Source organism: Electrona antarctica (assembly GCF_951216825.1).
Source record: "Electrona antarctica genome assembly, chromosome: 17".
Taxonomy (NCBI): domain Eukaryota; kingdom Metazoa; phylum Chordata; class Actinopteri; order Myctophiformes; family Myctophidae; genus Electrona; species Electrona antarctica.
The window spans coordinates 40,564,151-40,585,626 of NC_136798.1; the positions used below are offsets into that span (position 1 = coordinate 40,564,151).

Sequence of the window (21,476 nt, forward strand, 5' to 3'; positions counted from 1 at the left end):
TTAAAAAATCGTGAAAATAATTTTTTTGGAAAAATAATTTGGGGACCCCCTAAAATGTGGCGACCCCCCGAGGGGTCGCGACCCACGGGTTGAGAACCCCTGTTCTACAACACTGCAACACAACGACTGGATATAGACTGGACTGCACTGGTTAAAATACAGAAAAGCTAGGCCAATGTTACTAGACTTGACAAGGCAGTTCCAAAGGATGACACCCGTGATGTCCCAATTAGCTCATAAAGCCCCCAATTGATGTTTTATCCTAAAACACAAATTCAGATTTTAAGGACGTTTCGGAACCATAGCCTATCTATCTATTCACGGCGCTACCATAGTTGAAACCCTGTTGGAACTGACTTAGAACTTGACTGTTATGCACGGTATAGTATCTTCATTCTGAGGTCAACCCACCCAAACATGTGATGTAATGCCGGTATAACTGAGCATATTGGGAAAAAAACCCCTGAAAAGTCTCATAGAACCACGTCCATATCCAGTGCGGCGTGTTTGTGTTCCGTCAAAACAACAGAAACTCCTCCGCTTTCGGACGCTCAACCGTCGTAGCGCGTTGAACGGCACGCGACAAGCGCAACAAGGACGACGACAAGCGGCGCGGCGCGCTCAGAAGCGAGTCTCGGAGCTGCCCCTCTTCAGCGCGCCTCTGTTAAACTCGTCGTGCTCGAAGCTCAGATTATTGTGCGACCTGGATATCATGAGGAGCTTCTCTCTCTTGCTGTAGTCCCTCCTCGCCGCCGCCGATTCAGGCGGCCCCCCTGCGTCCCGCGACCTGTCCCCCGTCGTCCCCTCCTCCCTGTCCTCCAGGAGCACGTACCCTTTGCTGCCGCGGCTGCTGCCGCCACCGCCGACGCTGCCGCCGCTGCTGCTGCTCCGGTCGAGGCGGGGCCAGCTGGGGTGCTTGCGCTCGATGCGCTGCTGATGCTGATGATGTTGCTCGGCGCCACTACCGCCGCCCCGGCCACCGAGCACGCTGAGCGCGCTCGGCACTCGGCGCTCCAGGTCCAACGACTTGGAGTGGGCGCCGAGCATGTGCATGAGGGAGGGTGAGGGCGAGGAGGAGTCAGAGTTGCCCTGCTGCTGCAGGTCCTGGTGGCTCCTGCTGCTGCTGGCCGACGACGCCCGCCCCGGCGACAGCCAGCAGTCCGAGGTGTAGGACGGCGCCGCTGGAGAGAGCGAGGAGGAGGAGGAACGCGGCGAGCACGTGGCGGAGAGGCTGCGCTGCAGCCCGGGCGGCTTGGACGACGCCTTGGCCACGGTGGCCACCGGCACGGCCAGGGAGAGCATGCCGGGGCTCGTCCCCCCTGGTGGGGGACCCCCCCCCCCGCGACGACCTCTCCTGCTGCTGCTGCCTCGGGCCCCTCTCGTCCGCCGCCCCCCGCCTCTCCTCCTCGGTGATGGCCTCCATCTCCGGCTCGTCGATGACGCAGTTGTTCAGCTTGATGACGGGCAGCGTGAACGCCGACAGCGAGGACGACACGATGGAGCACGCCCCTCCCCACTCCCGCTCCCCGCCACCGGCGGTCCGCTCCCCCGCCGGCCACAGCGGCGCCAGGAGGTCGCTCAAGTCGCGGCGGTCTGCCCCCCCGCCGCGGCCCCCCCACCGCCCCCCCGCCGCCCTCTGGAACTCGGCTCCCAGGAGGCCCTCCTCTTCCTCCACGGAGCCCGCCCCTCCTCCGCGGTGAGAGAAGGCCAGCGTTGGGGCGCCGCCGGGGCTCTCCCCGGGTTCCGACGGCGCGTAGAAGGAGCCGCGGCGGAGCGCCTGCGGCCGGTGTTTGTACTCCCTCTGCCTGAGGCGGTGGATGTCGATGACCGTGGAGTACATGTCCCTCATGTGGATCACCTGCAGGGCGGAGACAGCGTCACAGTTACACATTCGTATAAACCCATTTAGGCCTGACGTCGGAATTTAAAAAAATGTCTTCTAAATCCTTTCTATATCAGTGATGCTCAATATTTCATGTCAAGCACCCCAACAGTTATATGTAATTGGCCTCCGACCCCCATCTGAAAATAATGTTGTTCCAGGGACCCCCCCAGTAGCAAAGATTTGAGTTAAAAACGTTCGCTCTGAAGAAATATATATTCCAAATTTGCGGCACATTTTCACGATTTTTCAAAAATAGCAGACCTACAAGCTCATAGCGCGGCACTCTGTGCCGCACTATGAGCTTGTAGATCTGCTATTTTTCAATAGCTAAAGTATAACATAATGCTTTAAAACACCAAAAGGGGTTCCCGCCCCAAAATGGGTTACAAGCTCTCGTCAATTCTCGTCATATTCTTCCGAGGCTCACATTGCCAACGCCGTGTCATGATGTGCTTTCGGTGGTTCTACACTAGGTGGCGCTCTTTGCTAACCTATGATTCACCGCTTCAAGTGGCATTGGAATCTGGAACCTGGACATTCCCTGTTCCCTTCCTGTATCGTTACACTTCCACCAGCATTGCACTTTGGACAGGCCATAACAACACATGGACTGTTTTACAAACTGTTTTTGTGCATCCCAGCACTCACAAAGAAATAAGCGTGCAGGAGTCGACGGGGAGGGCTACGGGGGCAGCATCTTCCTGTCCCCCCTGTCCAATTAACAAAGCCATCATTTGACATGAGTAAAGGCCAGGGTGAATGTACTGATATTTAACCCATTTTGGGGCCGGAACCCCTTTTGGTGTTAGCATTATGTTATGCTTTAGCTATTGAAAAATAGCAGATCTACAAGCTCATAGCGCGCCACCGAGTGGCGCGCTACGAGCTTGTAGGTCTGCTATTTTTGAAAAATCGAAGAACGACTGACGACTGACTGAAAACTGTCAGGATTTAGAAGACGTTTTTAGAATCTGACCTCAGGTCAGAATGGGTTAACTGTGAGGCGGAAGAGCGCTGCTGTGTGTCCCTGAGTGTGACACCTGATAGCGAGCAGAGTGTACGCATGTAGTCAACCCTAATACACACAGTATAGGCACGGATCTGGCATATTCTCACTAGGGGTGGGTGGGACGATTCATTCCCAATTTGATTCATTCCCAAATCATTCCCGATTCAATACGATATCGATACCTAGGCTGCCGATTTGATTTATATTGCGATTCCAAATTATATTGCGATTTGATTCGATTCGATTTTGCGATTTATTGCGATTTTTTTCCCCCTAAGTTCCAAGTTTTATTACACTAGAACATTTTTTAAAACAAATTCTAATCAATATAGACCAGGGGTGGGCAACTTTTCTTTTTATAATGTTTTTTTTTTTTGTGGCTTTCGGCTTTATTTTATATTTGTTATGGAGGGACAGACAGTAGGCTGACAGGACATGGACAGAGAGATGGGGGGGAAGACATGCAGTAAAGGCCGTCGGGATCGGGAGTCGAACCCGCGGCACACTGCCAGACTGGATTACCAGCCAAGGTGCCTGGACCGCTGAGCCATGGCCCAGGCCAACTTTGACAATGGAGAGAGCCACTACAGTTCCACACTCACTCCAGAGGGCCACAATGCATATATTACTGTCGTAGCACTGCGACCCGTTTTGAGCTTGTAGATCAGCTATTTTTGAATTGGAATCCTGAAAATAATATTTTTATTTATTTAAAATACCTTTCAAGATGCCTTTAATTATAGTTATGTTAACTTTATGACCTAAATACAAATACATTGGACATAAAATATATTAACATTTTAATACTACTCATTAAGCTGCTAATTTAATTAAGTAATTAAAGAGGGTCATGTTTGGAATTGTAACAGCTGAAATCAATAATGTATCAGTATTCTGATATTAACCTGAGGGCCAAAGCAAAGCAAAGCAAAGTTCTTTGTTTACCCAGGGTGAATGGACTAAGCTCGAGATGCTTGTTTACAGCCAGACCCTGCTCATAGAACATTTCATGGTAGGGGTTCAATGCCTTGCTCAAGGGCACTTCAGCGGTGGTAATTTTAATGTGCCGGTCCGGGGATTCGGACTGGTGACCTTCCGATAACAAGACCGCTCCGCAAACCGTTCGGCCACCGCTGCCACATTAAGTGAAGGTGGGGGCCGCCAGTGATGATATAGAGTCGAGTAGGAGTAGACCATGAAAAGTTCAATCATACACTTCAATGCAGCCAGATGTCAGTCTTTCTGACATGAATGAATGAATGAATGCATGAATGAATGAATACAAATCGATTCTGGACCTTTTTTTGCCCACAATTCTCACCCCCCTTATTTGCATTCCTTTTGCCGGCTTCCGTTTGCCGTCTGCGCCCAAGTACAAAACACTGGTGCATGGTGGGAGCCCGTTACCTTCAGGATATGATCCTAAACCACACCCCTCAATTATTTCAATTATTACCCCTCAAAGATTCGTTTTTTGGCTTTTTGCCTTTATCGATAGTTATTAGTGAAGCTAGACAGGACAGGGGGAGAGAGAGAAGGGGAGAGAGACATGCAGCAAAGGTCGTCATGAACGGGACTCGAACATGTGACGCGCTGTCAGGCCAGAGCCTATATATGTGGCATGTGCCTGAACCACTAGGCCAGCGGGCGCCAGTCAAAGTGTTAATCATGAGGAGGTGAGATAATTAGTTGTAGCCGATACACCTGAGGTAATGCCATGGTCACCTAGTCCACCAGCTAGAGCTATAGCTCAGTTAGCAAGTGTTGACCTCATCTCCATTCATAGTACAAATTGCTTCAGCACAAATGTGTAAAGCAGGAAAACGAAATGCACATCCCAGTTTCAGAATACGGTGCTGGACCCAAAAAATGACTGAATGAAGAAAAAAGTGGAATGTCCGCACACGATATAATTCTGCTACCCGTCTCACCACAAATGTGACAAATTTGACTGAGAGACTGCCATCGCGCAAATTACAGCTTTTCACCAGAGAAAAACTTTTTTTTTTTAATGAGTTAATAGCACAGGCAGACTCTTCACATACTAGAGCATGTCTGAAATAAGTGTCAGAGCTGAAATCGACATGTAAATATGAAATAAATGCCCAAACATGTAGCTAGGTGTAATGTTAGAGACCACAGAAGTGAACCTTTCAAGCCCGTTTTCTCAACTCGCTGTTTTCTGCAAGACATTACTCTATAAGCCACATCTCCAAAACTGGTGGGTCAAACTGAACAACCAATAGGCCTATGTCAATTTGAAGCTATGATTCACTGCTTTCATATGACATGAAAAAACGAAAATTCAGTCCAACAGTCAAATTTAGTCACAAATGTTGAGAGAATATTATTTAGAACACATTTTGTGTTGATAGATGCTAGACCGAGGACCAGATGGGGGGATTATATATAGCTACCGGCCTTGGAACTGTCACAGTGCAAAGGCAGGAGCTTTTGGACCCAATTGCAGACAGACAGGCGCAGCCGCGCAGGCAGATGAGCTTCAGTGCAAGGTTTTTTATTCCAAAACACCAACACAAGGAATACAAGGAACTTGAAGTACATATACCAGGAATACACTAGGAGTTAAATCAAGGGTGGGCAACTTTGACGATGGAGAGGGCCACTATAGTTCCACACTCACTCCCTAGGGCCATATATTACTGTCGTAGCAAAAATAGCCGATCTACAAGCTCAAAACGCGTCGCAGCGCGACGCGTTTTGAGCTTGTAGATTGGCTATTTTTTGCAATATTCAAATTGAAATCTTAAATTTTTGCTATTTTTATGTCATTTTGTATGTAATTTGGGGGCCGCATGTGGCCCCCGGGCCGCCAGTTGCCCACCCCTGAGTTAAATCATGGATACTCGAGGAGCTGAACACTTCTGACAAAGTGACAAACTAGCAAAGGTACTGAAAAAACAGGGGAGCATTAAATAGGCAGACTAACTAGGCACAGGTGAACAACTGACAAATCAACACGGGGATTGACTGGGGGACTAAGAGGACACAGGTGGAATACAAAGACTAATAACAAGGTTAGCCAAGGCAGGTACAGAACTACAGGGGCAACAAGAAACACTAGGAACAATACTACAAAATAAGAGTACCAGGTTTGAGGTAAAAACTAAACTGCAACTGATAAACAAGGAAAACAATACTACAAATTCACAGGAACACAACAGTAAAGTAAAACACTAACTAAAAACCAAGGAACACAAGGAAATACCACAAGGATACAGAACACGGACGTCACGGTCCGTGACAGTAAAAATCTCTGTCGGAAACAGTTGCCCCGGCGACCTGATTCCAGATAAGCGGTTGAAGATGCACGCATGGAGATGCTAGCTGTGACGTTTACCTGGTATGCTATAGTGCAAAAGGTTGAACTCGGGAGAGTAAAATGGGATACAACGGAAACACTCAGGCGGTATAGGAGAGTGGACGAGAGAGGAGACGATGAGAGGAACAGGAGAGGAGAAATCAGGATGTGACCTCTGTATTGACTATGGATGTAGATGAGTCTATCCCATTTTGGGGCGGGAACCCCTTTTGGCGTTTTAAACATTATGTTCTAATTTAGCTATTGAAAAATAGCAGATCTACAAGCTCATAGCGCGCCACCGAGTGGCGCGCTACGAGCTTGTAGATCTGCTATTTTTGAATTTTTTTAAAAATGCGGCGCAAATCTTTGAATATATATTCTTTCAAAGTGAATGTTTTTAACTCAGGTCTAAATGGGCTATTATTAGTGTCCTTCACATTTATAGAAGAAAGAATCACACCCGTGTGAACTGAGTGGTGTAAGGTCTTATCAACTGTGGTCTGACGTAATGTCTGACGTAATGAAATCACACCTGTGTGAACTGGGTGACCATAGCAACCATGCTCATTTTTTGGTACGAACAGACACGTAAACTAACAAAGCCAGTTGTAGGAGTGGTTTACACCACTCAAAAACAAGCACTCACACAAAAGTCCTTCAGGCCCTTTTATTTAGTTGGCAGAGGCACAGGAATCATACAGTCAGAACAATTGCAGCTGAGTGGGTAGAGAGGCCAGGCAAGGCCGCCAGCGAACCGGAAAGTCGTCGGTTCGATCCTTGGCTTGCTTTGCCCATCTACGTGTTGGGAACTGCACGCACGTCACTTCACCTCTAGCCTGGGGTCCACCTATGCTTTCTATGGCATATATAGGCAGCTCCCGGGCAGGATCCGCCGGGAGAATCGAAACGCAGCTGCGCGACATGAGACTAATTAATTAGAGAGTGTACGGGTGTGTGTGTGTATGCGTCAGTTTAACAAAGGTGCAGACGATCAGAAATAAGCAGAGAGTGATCGACGTTTGCGCTACTCTATGCCGAATTGAAGTGGACTCGACCCCACACTTTTTTTCTTTCTCCCTGGAAATAAAAACGTCTGGGTTTCCGAGGCTACTTAACCTCCAACACTACCCCCCCCCCCCCCCCCCGCCCTCCTCATCAGAGCTATCTGAGCAGCCATCAGCTACAGGGTGAAGATGTAAAAGCAATTTCCTCTCAGGGAGGACCAGAAAAATGCTTCCCAATCCCAAGTGGTAATAAAATTGCCCGAAGGAATTTGCACTAGTTCGTTGATGGTATTCTTTATTCTTTATAATTCTTTATAATGTAAAGTACATTCTCTAGACCGGGCACCATGAGGCAACATACTAATTTGAATACGCTGGAGTTGTGCTCGCATTTCTGTTGACTTATAGTGACTCATATTGCATTGCGTGGAGAAGCGAATATGAATTTTGGCTGCTGGGTTATGCTGCATGATTGTCTGGGCTCCATTTTATTCCGACAGTGACAATAGCTTCCTCTATGTGCACGTGTGCGTGTGTAGGGCTAACTAGTTAACAGTCAACTAGTCGACTAGTAAATCCACTAGTCGACCTTGTTGGTACTAGTTGACTAGTTGATAAGAGTTGTTTATTTTCCCCCGTTTTTGTATAGGCCTCAAGATCAGATAGATTAAAAAAATCACACCCGTGTGAACTGAGTGGTGCAACTCCCCCCCTTCCACCGACCCCCCCCCCCCTCTCTCTCTCTCATTAGCAGGCAACAGTGCAGCACTATCTCCCTCTCTCTGTTTTTGGCACGACAGCGCCCCTACTGGTACTCATGAGTCACACATGAGTCACACACAAACATGCTGTTCCTTGGAGTGGTTGCACCACTCAAAAAATACATAATAGGTAGGCCTAGTTAAAAGACTAGACGACTAGTAAACTAGGCAACTAGTCAACTAGTAAAAATCACTAGAAGTGAAAGCCCTAGCGTGTGCGTACGTGCGAGTGTGTCTTTTCCCTGTACATGTTACATCTTGGTGACGTTATCAGAGCACACTCAGCCTCCGAAAGTACTTCTTCGGCAGGTCTATTAGAGATTACAGTTAAGAGTTAATACCCAGAAGAAAACTGGTGACGCTGTATTCATCAGTCACGCCCGTTGTCAGGGAGAGAAATCAGGGAGGCATTTTAAGAGCACACCGTCAACTGAAAACCCACCTTTTTAACTTAGCTTTTAACTAGCATCTTATGAGATACATGTATTGCTCAGCACCTTGATGCTGCTGCTGCTGCTGCTGCTGCTTTGTTGTTTTCATCTGTTAATGTGTTGTATTGTTTTTCATCTGTTTTAGGCCCGTATTAACACTTTAATTGCCCGGAACTATTTAATCCATTACATTCATGCGCCCAGTCGATTTATAAACACGGACGCCTTTTCCGGACGGACCGGCCGGAAGTTCATGATGTTGTGTAGCAGCTAACAATAGCCACAGCACTTTAGAGTCGATCGACAACAACGGGAGACAAGAATAAATCTATCGAGACTAGCGACTGGACCGCGGAGCGCCGTCTAACACAGGATCTTTTTTCAGAAAAAGACGGGATGATTTTTTTTTTATTTTTTTTTTAAGATATTTGTTTTGCGGCTTACGCCTTTTATTGGTTTTTGAAGGGACAGACAGTAGGCTGACAGGAAACGGGAGAGAGATGGGGGAAGACATGCAGTAAAGGCCGTGTCGGGCTCGGGAGTCGAACCCGCGGCACACTGCGACTGGATTACCAGTCGGGTGCCCAGACGGTTACGCCACCGCCTGGGCAGACGGGATGATTTAGATCGCGATTTATGAACGTTTTAAGATTTTCGTTTTCATCAGCTAAACAGAGGAGGGAGTTTTTTGATGACGTCTCACTCTTGCGCGTCACCGAGGAGAGCCCAGCAGGCGCGCCTGGGCTATACAGCCAGGCGATCCGTTCTCGTATCAATAAACTTCGTCTTTAGGACAATACTTCATCCTGAGCGTCGGGCGTTACTAATAGAAAGGACAAAGAACTTCGTCCTGGGCGATGGGAGTGTTAACAATGGGACTTAGTGGAGCTTATAAGTTCCATGCAGGGCCCGGAGCTTGGAGGGCCCTGTGCGAGACTAGATTTCAAATAAGTACAGCTATTGTTTCCATCGAAACCGATATGCATAGGTCACCGAATTTCAATGTATAACACAACACAGGAAACCCCACCTAGTTTTTGGTCGTCCAACAGTTTCTTAACCACTCGGTGGGAGCAGCTAGGAGACTCAAAAGTAGCAGATCCAGTGTCGCGGTAGCCTGGGGTCCACCTATGCTTTCTATGGCATAGGCAGCTCCCGGCAGGATCCGCTGGGAGAATCTAGACGCAGCTGCGCGACATGAGACTAATTCATTAGAGTGTGTGTGTGTGTGTGTGTACGGGTGTGCGTGTGTGCGTCGATTTAACAAAGGTGCAGACGATCAGAAATCAGCAGAGAGTGAGCGACGTTTGCGCTACTCTATGCCGTATTGAAGTGGACTCGGGCCCCAGACTTTTTTTTTTCTCCCTGGAAATAAAAACGTCTGGGTTTCCGAGGCTAGCGTTGCGGGGGATACAGCCTTATAACTCTATGGGAGCAGCCCTATAACTCTATGGGAGCAGCCTTATAACTCTATGGGAGCAGCCTTATAACTCTATGGGAGCAGCCTTATAACTCTATGGGAGCAGCCTTATAACTCTATGGGATCAGCCTCATAACTCTATGGGAGCAGCCTCATAACTCTATGGGAGCAGCCTTATAACTCTATGGGAGCAGCCTTATAACTCTATGGGAGCAGCCTTATAACTCTATGGGATCAGCCTTATAACTCTATGGGAGCAGCCTTATAACTCTATGGAAGCAGCCTTATAACTCTATGGGAGCAGCCTTATAACTCTATGGGAGCAGCCTTAAAACTCTATGGGAGCAGCCTTATAACTCTATGGGAGCAGCCTCATAACTCTATGGGAGCAGCCTCATAACTCTATGGGAGCAGCCTCATAACTCTATGGGAGCAGCCTTATAACTCTATGGGAGCAGCCTTATAACTCTATGGGATCAGCCTTATAACTCTATGGGAGCAGCCTTATAACTCTATAAGAGCAGCCTTATAACTCTATGGGAGCAGCCTTATAACTCTATGGGAGCAGCCTTATAACTCTATGGGAGCAGCCTTATAACTCTATGGGAGCAGCCTTAGAACTCTATGGGAGCAGCCTTATAACTCTATGGGAGCAGCCTTATAACTCTATGGGAGCAGCCTTATAACTCTATGGGAGCAGCCTTAAAACTCTATGGGAGCAGCCTTATAACTCTATGGGAGCAGCCTTATAACTCTATGGGAGCAGCCTTAAAACTCTATGGGAGCAGCCTAATAACTCTATGGGAGCAGCCTCAAAACTCTATGGGAGCAGCCTCATAACTCTATGGGAGCAGCCTTATAACTCTATGGGAGCAGCCTTATAACTCTATGGGAGCAGCCTTATAACTCTATGGGAGCAGCCTTAGAACTCTATGGGAGCAGCCTTATAACTCTATGGGAGCAGCCTCATAACTCTATGGGAGCAGCCTTATAACTCTATGGGAGAAGCCTTAGAACTCTATGGGAGCAGCCTTATAACTCTATGGGAGCAGCCTTATAACTCTATGGGAGCAGCCTTAGAACTCTATGGGAGCAGCCTTATAACTCTATGGGAGCAGCCTTAGAACTCATGTACTGCACAATTTCGAGGTACTTTTACTTTACTTGACTATTTCCATTTGTCAATAGGCCCACTTCTACTCAGAGGCACATCCCAGAGGCAAATATTGTACATTTTACTCCACTACAATTATTTGACAACTTAATAGTTACTAATTACTTTTTAGAAGTTTCGGCCATTTGAAAATAGCCAATCGACAAGCTCACAATGTGTGTCGATGCCGCGCAAAATTCAAAGATTTTTATACACTTGGAAACTTGAAATGGAACATTCTGCATGAGGAGTACTTTTACTTTTGGTACTTAAAGTATATTTTGATGGCAATACTTTTGTACTTTTACTCAAGTACATTTAGAATTGAATATACGTCTATATCTCTATTTTGCAGTATTGATACTATTAGGCTACTCTTAAAATATTTGAGTATTTTTCCCACCATTGGCCGCGTTATAGTGCTACTGCAGTGTTTCGTTTTAGTCATTAGTCTCTCGAATAGTTTTCATTTAGATAAAATATAAATGTCACATTTTAGTCACCTGGAATGTTTTAGTCGACTAAATATCGTACAATTTTAATCGACTAAATCTACAGTTGATTTAGTCGACTAAAATGTCTTTTGGCGCACCTTGATGCTGTCGTAATTACTGGTTTTACACTTTCTGAAAATAGCAGATCTACAACGCGTCGCGTTGTGAGCTTGTAGATCTGCTATTTTCAGCATGCAACCAAGTGTAAAATTACGTGTGTCTTACTTATACTGGATCGTTTGTCCAATAGTCCCTTGCAAACATTTTAGTCTACTTTTTATTTGTTGACAAAATTGTCAGCATATTTAGTCTTATATTTTTAGTCATCTATAGTTTAGATTTCATATAGTTTCCATTTAGTTTTCGTCAGTGAAAAAAGGTAGTCGACAAACATTTTTTTGTCATAGCATTAGTCGACGGAGTCAACACTGCTACTGCACTTACCTCACACACATCAAACATTGCAAGTGCGTCAATTGCTGTGCAGGCAGTACTTCATAGGTCCACTCTCGGTTACATTCTGTACACAAATTATCTTTGCGAATTTTACCCTGTGTGGAGAGAATGAAAACCACCCACTCGCTGCAACCCACTTGTCCATTTTCACGGCTTTGTTTGTGCATAATGAAGAGGTAAATGGCAGCCTTTCGTGCCACGCAGCAATGGAAGGTATTATTTTGGAGCGGTGCCCGTCCCAGAGCCTTAGATATAGACAGAGTTAGGCAAACTGCGTTCACTTCATGGGTTCCAGTCCAATGGCGGCTCTCCTACATAGACTACGCATTGAGCGTGCGGGGACAACCAACTGGGCCAAGTCCTGGACCGGAAGTAGGCAGAAATGCATTGGACTCAGGCAACAGCCCAGCTTTAATGATCTTAAATCGCTTTATTTTCAATTGTTTTGAAGTAATAGTACAACATAAACATCAAAGAGACTTTAGTTGTTACTGTACAATACTTTAAAACAGTTGTTATGTTGCACACATGCTTAAAATAGCTCTTGTTTGTGCCGCCCTCGTTGAAAACAATGTATTTCCAACTCCAGCTTCGCTCAGTTCAGGCTGCATGAACAGTGCTCGAGCGCTCGGTTTCTGCCCCCTCAATGTTGTAACTCTTCTATTAGATGGCTCTGGCCCGTCCCTCCCTATATCTATGTCTGTTTGGAGTAGGAACAGCTGCAATGTCACTGGGTGACCTATAGCTTCAAGTGGCGCTGTTGAGCTTCACACTGTGCACTATAACTATTACAATACTCCAGTACAGTACAGTACAGTACAGTACAGTACAGTACAGTACAGTACAGTACAGTACAGTACAGTACAGTACAGCAGTGGTTCCCAAAGTGGGGTCCGGGGACCCCCAGGGGTCCTTAAAGGAAGTTCCAGGGGGTCTGTAGCTCTGAGAGTTAAATTAACATTGATTTAATATAAATTGGGGTCCCAGAGATAGAAATGCCATTAAATGGGGTTCCGTAGACTAATGCATGTCAAACTAGGGGTCCTTCAAATTAAACGGGTTGAGAATCACTGCTAGAGCTGTAAACAACTTCTCTTATGGGGGTCCCTGGCATATCTCTTGGGGGTCCACGGAGCTAATTAGTGTCAATTTGGGGGTCCAAGAAAAGGTTTGGGATCCACTGCAGTACAGTACAGAATACAGTACAGGAGTACAGTACAGACTACACTACAGTACAGTAACATCACAATACAAGTATATAGTTGCACCACTCAGTTCACACGGGGTGTGAGGCATTTCTTTTCCCGTTTACCTTGGTCTCCCGGTCTCTGTTCTCGTGGAGTATGGCGTTGGCACAGATGAAGATGAAGATGCCGATGCCCATGGTGAAGGGCCCCAGCATCTTCATCCTCTCCGAGTGACGATGCTGCTCCAGGAAGCGGGCCAGGAGGCCCCTCGACGTGGCCCCCGCCGACGACGAGTTACCTGCAGCAGGAGAGACGGTGCGCCACATTAGCCCATTGTGACCTGAGATCAGTTTTCTGAAAAAGCTATGTTTCTATGTCGCACACATGTGGCACGAAAGGCTGCCATTTACCTCTTCATTATGCACAAACAAAGCCGTGAAAATGGACAAGTGGGTTGCAGCGAATGGGTGGTTTTCATTCTCTCCACACAGGGTAAAATTCGCAGAGATAATTTGTGTACAGAATGTAACCGAGAGTGGACCTATGAAGTACTGCCTGCACAGCAATTGACGCACTTGCAATGTTTGATGTGTGTGAGGTAAGTGCAGTAGCAGTGTTGACTCCGTCGACTAATGCTATGACAAAAAAAATGTTTGTCGACTACCTTTTTTCACCGACGAAAACTAAACGGAAACTATATGAAATCTAAACTATAGATGACTAAAAATATAAGACTAAATATACTGACAATTTTGTCAACAAATAAAAACTAGACTAAAATGTTTGCAAGGGACTATTGGACAAACGATCCAGTATAAGTAAGACACACGTCATTTTACACTTGGTTGCATGCTGAAAATAGCAGATCTACAAGCTCACAACGCGACGCGTCGCGACTCGGCGTGAGCTTGTAGATCTGCTATTTTCAGAAAGTGTAAAACCAGTAATTACAACAGCATCAAGGTGCGCCAAAAGACATTTTAGTCGACTAAATCAACTGTAGATTTAGTCGACTAAAATTGTACGATATTTAGTCGACTAAAACATTCCAGGTGACTAAAATGTGACATTTATATTGTATCTAAATGAAAACTATTCGAGACTAATGACTAAAACTAAACACTGCAGTAGCACTATAACGCGGCCAATGGTGGGAAAAATACTCAAATACTTTAAGAGTAATAGCATCAATACTGCAAAATAGAGATATAGACGTATATTCAATTCAGTCGTTCTTCGATTTTTCAAAAATAGCAGACCTACACGCTCGTAGCGTCTCAACGCGTCGCAGCGTTCCCTTTTTACCTCCTTTATGATGAATTCCTGTTCTGTCTATAGAAGTGTCTATTTGTACGTCTCTAAATGTTTTGATGATTTGAACATGGTGGACCCTATTGGAAACAAGTGTAATGCTTAATTGGGTCGTCCACTCACAGTTAACAGCCTTTGTATTGAGTTTGTGCTTGAAATGTACTGTAATTCTGCAAACTGTTAATAAATTCTTCAATCAATCAATCAATCAAAAGCGTCGTGTGCTTGTAGATCTGCTACTTTCAGCCCCTGCCTCTCTAAAGGTGCTGCCACACTATGGAAAGAGCCGCGCACGTTCTCGGCTGCGCGAGTTTTTAGACAGCTGGTGGATGGAAAAGAAGCGCCACCTCCGCTGACTTTTTGCGCAACGGCCAGATTCCCGGAAACGCTCTCCTCCGTGCAAAAAGTCCGCGGAGGTGGAGCTTCTTTTCCATCCACCAGCTGTCTAAAAACTCGGAATTTAAGCTGCGCACAGCTTAAGAAGTGCGTGGCTGTCGACCGTTTTGCGCTTAGGTGTGGAAAGGGCTTAACACTCTCTGCACGTCCCTGCCCTCAGTCTCATGCTGGCTCACGCTGGTCAAATCATCATCAATCAACAACAGCTGCCCAAAAATGTTTTGGCACCTGCCACTTGAATTAAGGAGACTTGATTGAGTGACATCAAAAAGGGCCTGTCAGCTCAAACACACAATGCAATACTTTGTTTTCAAATTGTTGCACACAAACCGTCAAAATGTCCCCCTCTATTTCCCATTCCATGTGTGTTTGTCTTACGCGTAACGCCATGCAGCGCCGATATTCCAAAGCCCCCTCAAGTACATTTTTTAACTATTTTCAGCAATGGGATAATAGTTTTTTTGCGTGCGTACTGCGTAGTAGATCTTGTTTGAGCTGATTGTTTTGAAAGTATAGCTCTCAAGTCAAAAAAGTGTAGACTGGCCCCGTGTTACTGTCACTGCCTGCAAGAATGTGATGTCATTAAATTGAAGGTCACTTAGCCTGCTTATATCATGCCCTTAAATAGTGCTTGTACTTGTAACTGTTTAGCTGCCGTGCCAATTCGTATAAACATTTTAGTTCATTAGTTGAAGTTGGGCCGCCGTGCACTGTGGTGCTGAACTCTTAACTCTCAAATGGTTTGAATTCGTGTGAGAGAAAAGTACAGAGTGGCCGCGGCTTGTAAGACCGCTTTTTTTCCCCTCTAATGTCGATTGTAAATAATGTGGTAGTTGCGGGGCAACTACCACAAATTGTTTCTAAAGTGTAGTTGCTTATTTGGACTCGTTTCCTAATGTTGTTGTTAAACCTCAAACATTTTCATTTTCAAGGACCCCCAAATGAATATGTAATATTGTCTGTGTATCCCCATCTGAAAACATTTTGTGCCAGGGACTTCCGTACCAGAGTTGTGTTGATTTGTGTTTCAAAAATATTTCAAATCTTGCACTTTTCCCCCTTTTGCATGTGGCCTATAATAATAGACGCTTCTTTTTGGATTGTTTAGACCTCTGGTTACTTATTTATCTCGTTAAATCTGGCAACACTGATCAGAATTTTACACGCAAAACTTTTAACCACTTATGGGGTGCTGATAGCCGAGTTGTTAAGGCCCATGGCAACATAACATCGTTGTCCAGTAGAATTAAGATGAATTTAGTATGATGGACCCCAATGGAAACAAGCCATAGGCTTTCTTGGGTTTAAATCCTCTTAGCAGACCTTGTATTGTATTGAACTGTACTTTCCTGTGCTTTTCTGGAAACTGTTAACACCACGAACGCCCAGGGGTATTTAGGACCATTAACCCATTTCGACCTGAGGACGATTCTACAAATGCCTTCTAAATCCTGACAGTTTTCTGAAAAACCTGTGTTTCTATGTCAGTGGTTCTCAAACTATTTCACATCAAGAATTATCTGTATTTGGCCGCGAACCCCCATCTGAAAATATATTGTTCCAGGGACTCCCCCAGAAGCAAAGATTTGAGTTCAAAACGTTCACTGTGAAAGAATACATATATTCAAAGACTTGTGCCACATTTTCACGATTTTTCAAAAATAGTAGATCTACAAGCTCGTAGCTGCGCTACGAGCTTGTAGATCTGCTATTTTTCAATAGCTAAAGTATAACATAATGCTAGAAACACCAAAAGGGGTTCCCGCCCAAAATGTGTTAAATCAGATCGCCCAGCGATTTACAACAACGGAGCGCATTTAGCAACGCACCAGGCGCTATCCCGGATGTAGCTGAAGTAGCTTGACGAAGCCAAAACACTCCCGAGGCGATCGACAACAACGGGAGGTATGATTCATTTTCTTAGAATTGGACGGAATTATTTAGATCAGGAGTTATTCACGCTGTAAGATTTTCTGTCTCATCCGCTAAAATGGGGGGCATTTTCGATGACACCCCAACCGGAAATGACATCGGATGTTGCGCAGACGCTCCCAGCCTGTGGAGCGATGCGATCGGTTTTTGATATCAATAAATCTCCGTCCTTTTATTAATCTCCGTCCTGAGCGTTACTATTTCATAGGACGGAGAACTCTGTTTATGCCGCTCGGGTGTTAATAAAGTAATCAATCAATCAATCAATCAATCAATCAATCAATCCCTTATATTGTTATTGTTATTATGTTGTTCACCTTTTGCCATATGATATTGATGTTCTGACCATCTGAATGTCATAGAGTCAAGATGACATGGCACAGGCCTGCTATCTATTGTTTAGCACACAGCTTGGTCCTGACTGACACAAGTTTCACGTATAATTATTGCATTGTCCATTTATATTCAAAAATAGCAGCATGTACAAGCTGTCACTTTGTGCATTTTTTTTTTTCAAAAATAGCAGATCTACAAGTTCATAGCGCGCCACTCGGTGGCGCGCTATGAGCTTGTAGATCTGCTATTTTTCAATAGCTAAATTATAACAATGCTTAAAACATCAAAAGGGGTTCCCGCCCAAAATGGTTTAAGGTTATTGTAGCAGTCAATTTATATTGGGGGTCGGGAGGGGGCGGGGCGGGGGTCCCGAGACATTGCCAAAGCATTTCCGGGGGTCCCCGGCCAAAAAGGTTGAGAACCCCTGCGCTAATACTTTTGTGTGACACTGCAAGTATGATGAAGTAGGACATTACTTTATGAAAAACTTTATAAAAGTCATACAAAGTTGAACTAGTTCTGCCCGACAATGAAGATAATCACATTGTGACCTCGCTGAAACGAACTTGAAATGAACCTGGCGCATTATCGTTACCTGGCGCATTATCGCTGGAGTTGTACATCCGCGCCTCCTCATCTCCGCCCGTGCCGATGGCGGCCATCTTGACCCCTCTCACGTCACCACCGTGGGAGGCCATTTTGGACCCCGTAGCAGCAGCGGCGGCAGTGTTGTCGCCGCGCGCCATGAGGAAAGGCACGGTGTCGTTGCGGTCGCCGCCACGGGGCCAGTAGCCCAGCGTGGCCATGCCGATGCCCAGGGCGAGGACGAGGAGGCCCAGCAGGAGGAAGAACCCCGAGGCGGAGTAGAGGCGGAGGGTCCCGCGCACCACCACCACGTCGGCACGCCGCTTCCTTTTCCTGTACCGGGAACCGGGATGTTTTGGACGCATGGGAATAAAGCAACACAATAAAATATAAATAAAGCAACAAATAGAATCTCATGAAACACTGAAACAGTTTATTAATCCATTTAGGGCCTGACCTCGAAATTAAAAAAAAAAATCTTCTAAATCCTCCAGTTTTCTGAAATAAATATTTTCACGATTTTTCAAAAATAGCAGACCTACAAGCTCGTAGCGCGCCACTCGGTGGTGCGCTACGAGCTTGTAGATCTGCTATTTTTCAATAGCTAAATTATAACATAATGTTTAAAACACCAAAAGGGGTTCTCGCCCGAAATGGGTTAAAATGATGTTTAGGTATTATTCCTTGTCGCTGCTGTTTCACAATAACAGCCAACCATGAGTTTGAAGAAATCACAGATTTGAGGCTTTAAAATCTTAACATTTTCTAATCTTATAAAACAACTAACAATGAAAAATAGCCAATCTATAAGCTTTTGATTGATTGATTGATTGATTGATTGATTGATTGATTGATCTGTTACTGTGGACGACACACTGATAAAGCATTACACTCGTTTACAACAGGGTCCACCCTTTTCAATTCATCAGAACATTCAGAGACGTACAAATATACACTTCTATATATACAAAAAAAACAGGAAATCATGTAAGGAGGTAAAAATCAGCGTATAGATCGGCTACTTCCGGTGAGCGACATGCTTCCATAGAAGACATGGGGGATTCTACCGGATATGGAATCCAAAGGACTGAAATCAGTCGTGGCGACGGAGAACTTTAAACCATGGATGACGACCCCTCTGTCGGGTGGAAGCCTCATTATGTCAGAAACGTTACTTTTCTTTTTTTTTTTAAGATATTTTTTTTGCGGCTTACGCCTTTTATTGGTTTTTGAAGGGACAGACAGTAGGCTGACAGGAAACGGGAGAGAGATGGGGGAAGACATGCAGTAAAGGCCGTGTCGGGCTCGGGAGTCGAACCCGCGGCACACTGCGACTGGATTACCAGTCGGGTGCCCAGACGGTTACGCCACCGCCTGGGCGAAACGTTACTTTTCATGGATACAAATTGTATATAAATCAATCAATGTGTTTAAAGGACCACTTCACCACTTTTCAACATCTCTTCCTATAATTGGTCCTCACTAATGTTCATGATAAAATACCACCATTTTTTCCTACTCAGTCTGTGTCTCATAGAAAGGCTGTGGGCAGTTCAGAAACCCGTCCACCAGTGACATCATCGATGGTGAATCCAAGCTAATAGAAACGGAAGGCTTTCTTTTCCTGAAAAGTTGCAATGCAAAAGTTGAAGCCATCGTTCTCACGATAATAAAAATCTAAATATATTTTAAAACAAATCTTGTTTAGAAAAAAATCTGCCTAATGATGATGTCACTGGTGGACGGGTGTCCGAAATGCCCAAAGCCCTTCTATGAGAGACAGACTGAGTAGGAAAAAATGGTGGTGTTTTATCATGAACATTAGTGAGGACCAATTATATGAAGAGATGTTGAAAAGTGGTGAAGTGGTCCTTTAACCTTTCTTGTCGTTCGGCCTGTTCAAAGTGACGGAGCCAGTTGAGCATATATACCTAGGAAGGCCTTCCTGGTTTCCCTGCAGGCCGCCAGGGGGCGGGGCCGGCACGGGGCGGTGGTGCTGCGACCGGCTGGAGTCTTGGCGTTTTAGCTTAGCCAAGCCTGTTAGCACGCCCGCTGCTGCTGTCATGCTGTACTCGACCTGCGCCGCGACGCGCACGCACGCACGCACACACACACACACACACACACACACACACACACACACATGCACGCACACACAGTGTTAAAAAAAGAGAGGACAATTTGCTGCGTACGATGTGTAATGTACTTGTTTTTTGCTTTTGTGTGTGTGTGTGTGTGTGTGTGTGTGTGTGTGTGTGTGTGTGTGTGTGTGTGTGTGTGTGTGTGTGTGTGTGTGTGTGTGTGTGTGTGTGTGTGTGTGCATACATGTGCATGAGAGAGAACAATAATTGCTTGGCCTGCACTTTCATCAAGACATGATCAAAAGCATTATTTCTGCACACACACACACACACACACACACACACACACACACACACACACACACACACACACACACACACACACACACACACACACACACACACACACACACACACGCAGTGACGCAGACGTTTTCACATGAAGCTACGTGTTACGTTCTTATTTCAAATAATGTTGAGTTGTGAATATATAGCGTTGAAATAGTGCACATTTTTCGATAAATACCTGTGGACATTTTGGAAAGTACAACAAGTTGTCCTGATAGGATGCACTGCAGCAAAGACAACAGAGACGTTTCAGGACAAAGACAACAGAGACGTTTCAGGACAAAGACAACAGAGACGTTTCAGGACAAAGACAACAGAGACGTTTCAGGACAAAGACAACAGAGACGTTTCAATAGCTTGAATTTATATAGCGCCTTTCATGAACCCAAGGACGCTTTACAAAATGTACCAACAACAATCAAATACTATATGCCATAAGCCTGAGAAAATAAGTGTCTTTTCAAGGCAGCCTTAAAAGAGTCCAGTGTTGGAGCATGGCAAATCTCTATTGGAAGAGAGTTCCACAGGGTGGGGGGCTGCCACACTGAACGCTCTGTCCCCGAAGGTTCGCTTGACTGCCTTGGGGACAGAGAGGAGGTCCGTGTTTGTGGACCGCAGGTTCCGTGTCACAGGAGGTTTATGGAGGAGGGCTGAGAGGTACCGTGGAGCCAGGGCATTTTGACATTTGTAGGTGAGAACGCCTTTCAGAGACGTTTCAGGACGCCTTTTGTGTTCAAAATGGTTTAAATCGGAGGCTCCGGCGAACATTTTACTGGTTAGAGGATTTGTCTTTGATGTTGAATTATTTACCCACAGAACTTGACGTAAAACACAGCCTGCGGCCACCTCAACATTCTTGCACAGGAATTAACCCATTCTGGGCGGGAACCCCTTTTGGTGTTTTAAGCATTATGTTATACTTTAGCTATTGGAAAATAGCAGATCTACAAGCTCATAGCGCGGCACCGAGTGCCGCGCTATGAGCTTGTAGGTCTGCAATTTTTGAAAAATCGCGAAAATGTGCCTCAAATCTTTGAATAGTGAACATTTTAACTAAAATCTTTGCTTCTGGGGGGAACAACATATTTTCAGATGGGGGGGGCGGAGGCATATTACATATAATCTTTTCAGAAACATTTCAGGATTTTTAAGATTTTTTTTTAATCAGACCTAAATGGGTTAAGTTAGGATATTGTGTCACCGTCCCCTTTGACTATGAAAGGCTGTTAAAAAAATATCTTCCCAAAATGCCAACCGTGAATTCACTACAGGAGGAGGTGGGCGGATTGGCATTTCAAAGAACCTGGAATCAGCAGTTGATTGGCAATAGCTGCTATTCATGGCTGCCTTCAAACTATGATT

At 45.5% G+C, this 21,476-nt stretch overlaps 1 protein-coding gene across 1 annotated transcript in view; it reads right to left on the minus strand.

The window, feature by feature from the left end:
* Positions 1-621: 621 nt before the first annotated feature.
* Positions 622-21,476, minus strand: part of tmem200a (transmembrane protein 200A) — a gene marked incomplete at its 3' end in the record, with an annotated part of 70,957 nt that continues 50,102 nt past the window's right edge. Inside the window, 5 exon segments of the mRNA XM_079526437.1 lie at positions 622-1,395; positions 1,397-1,858; positions 13,251-13,423; positions 17,696-18,018; positions 19,617-19,762. Coding sequence (XP_079382563.1) covers positions 622-1,395; positions 1,397-1,858; positions 13,251-13,423; positions 17,696-18,018; positions 19,617-19,750 — 1,866 coding nt within the window. The 5' untranslated portion in view covers positions 19,751-19,762.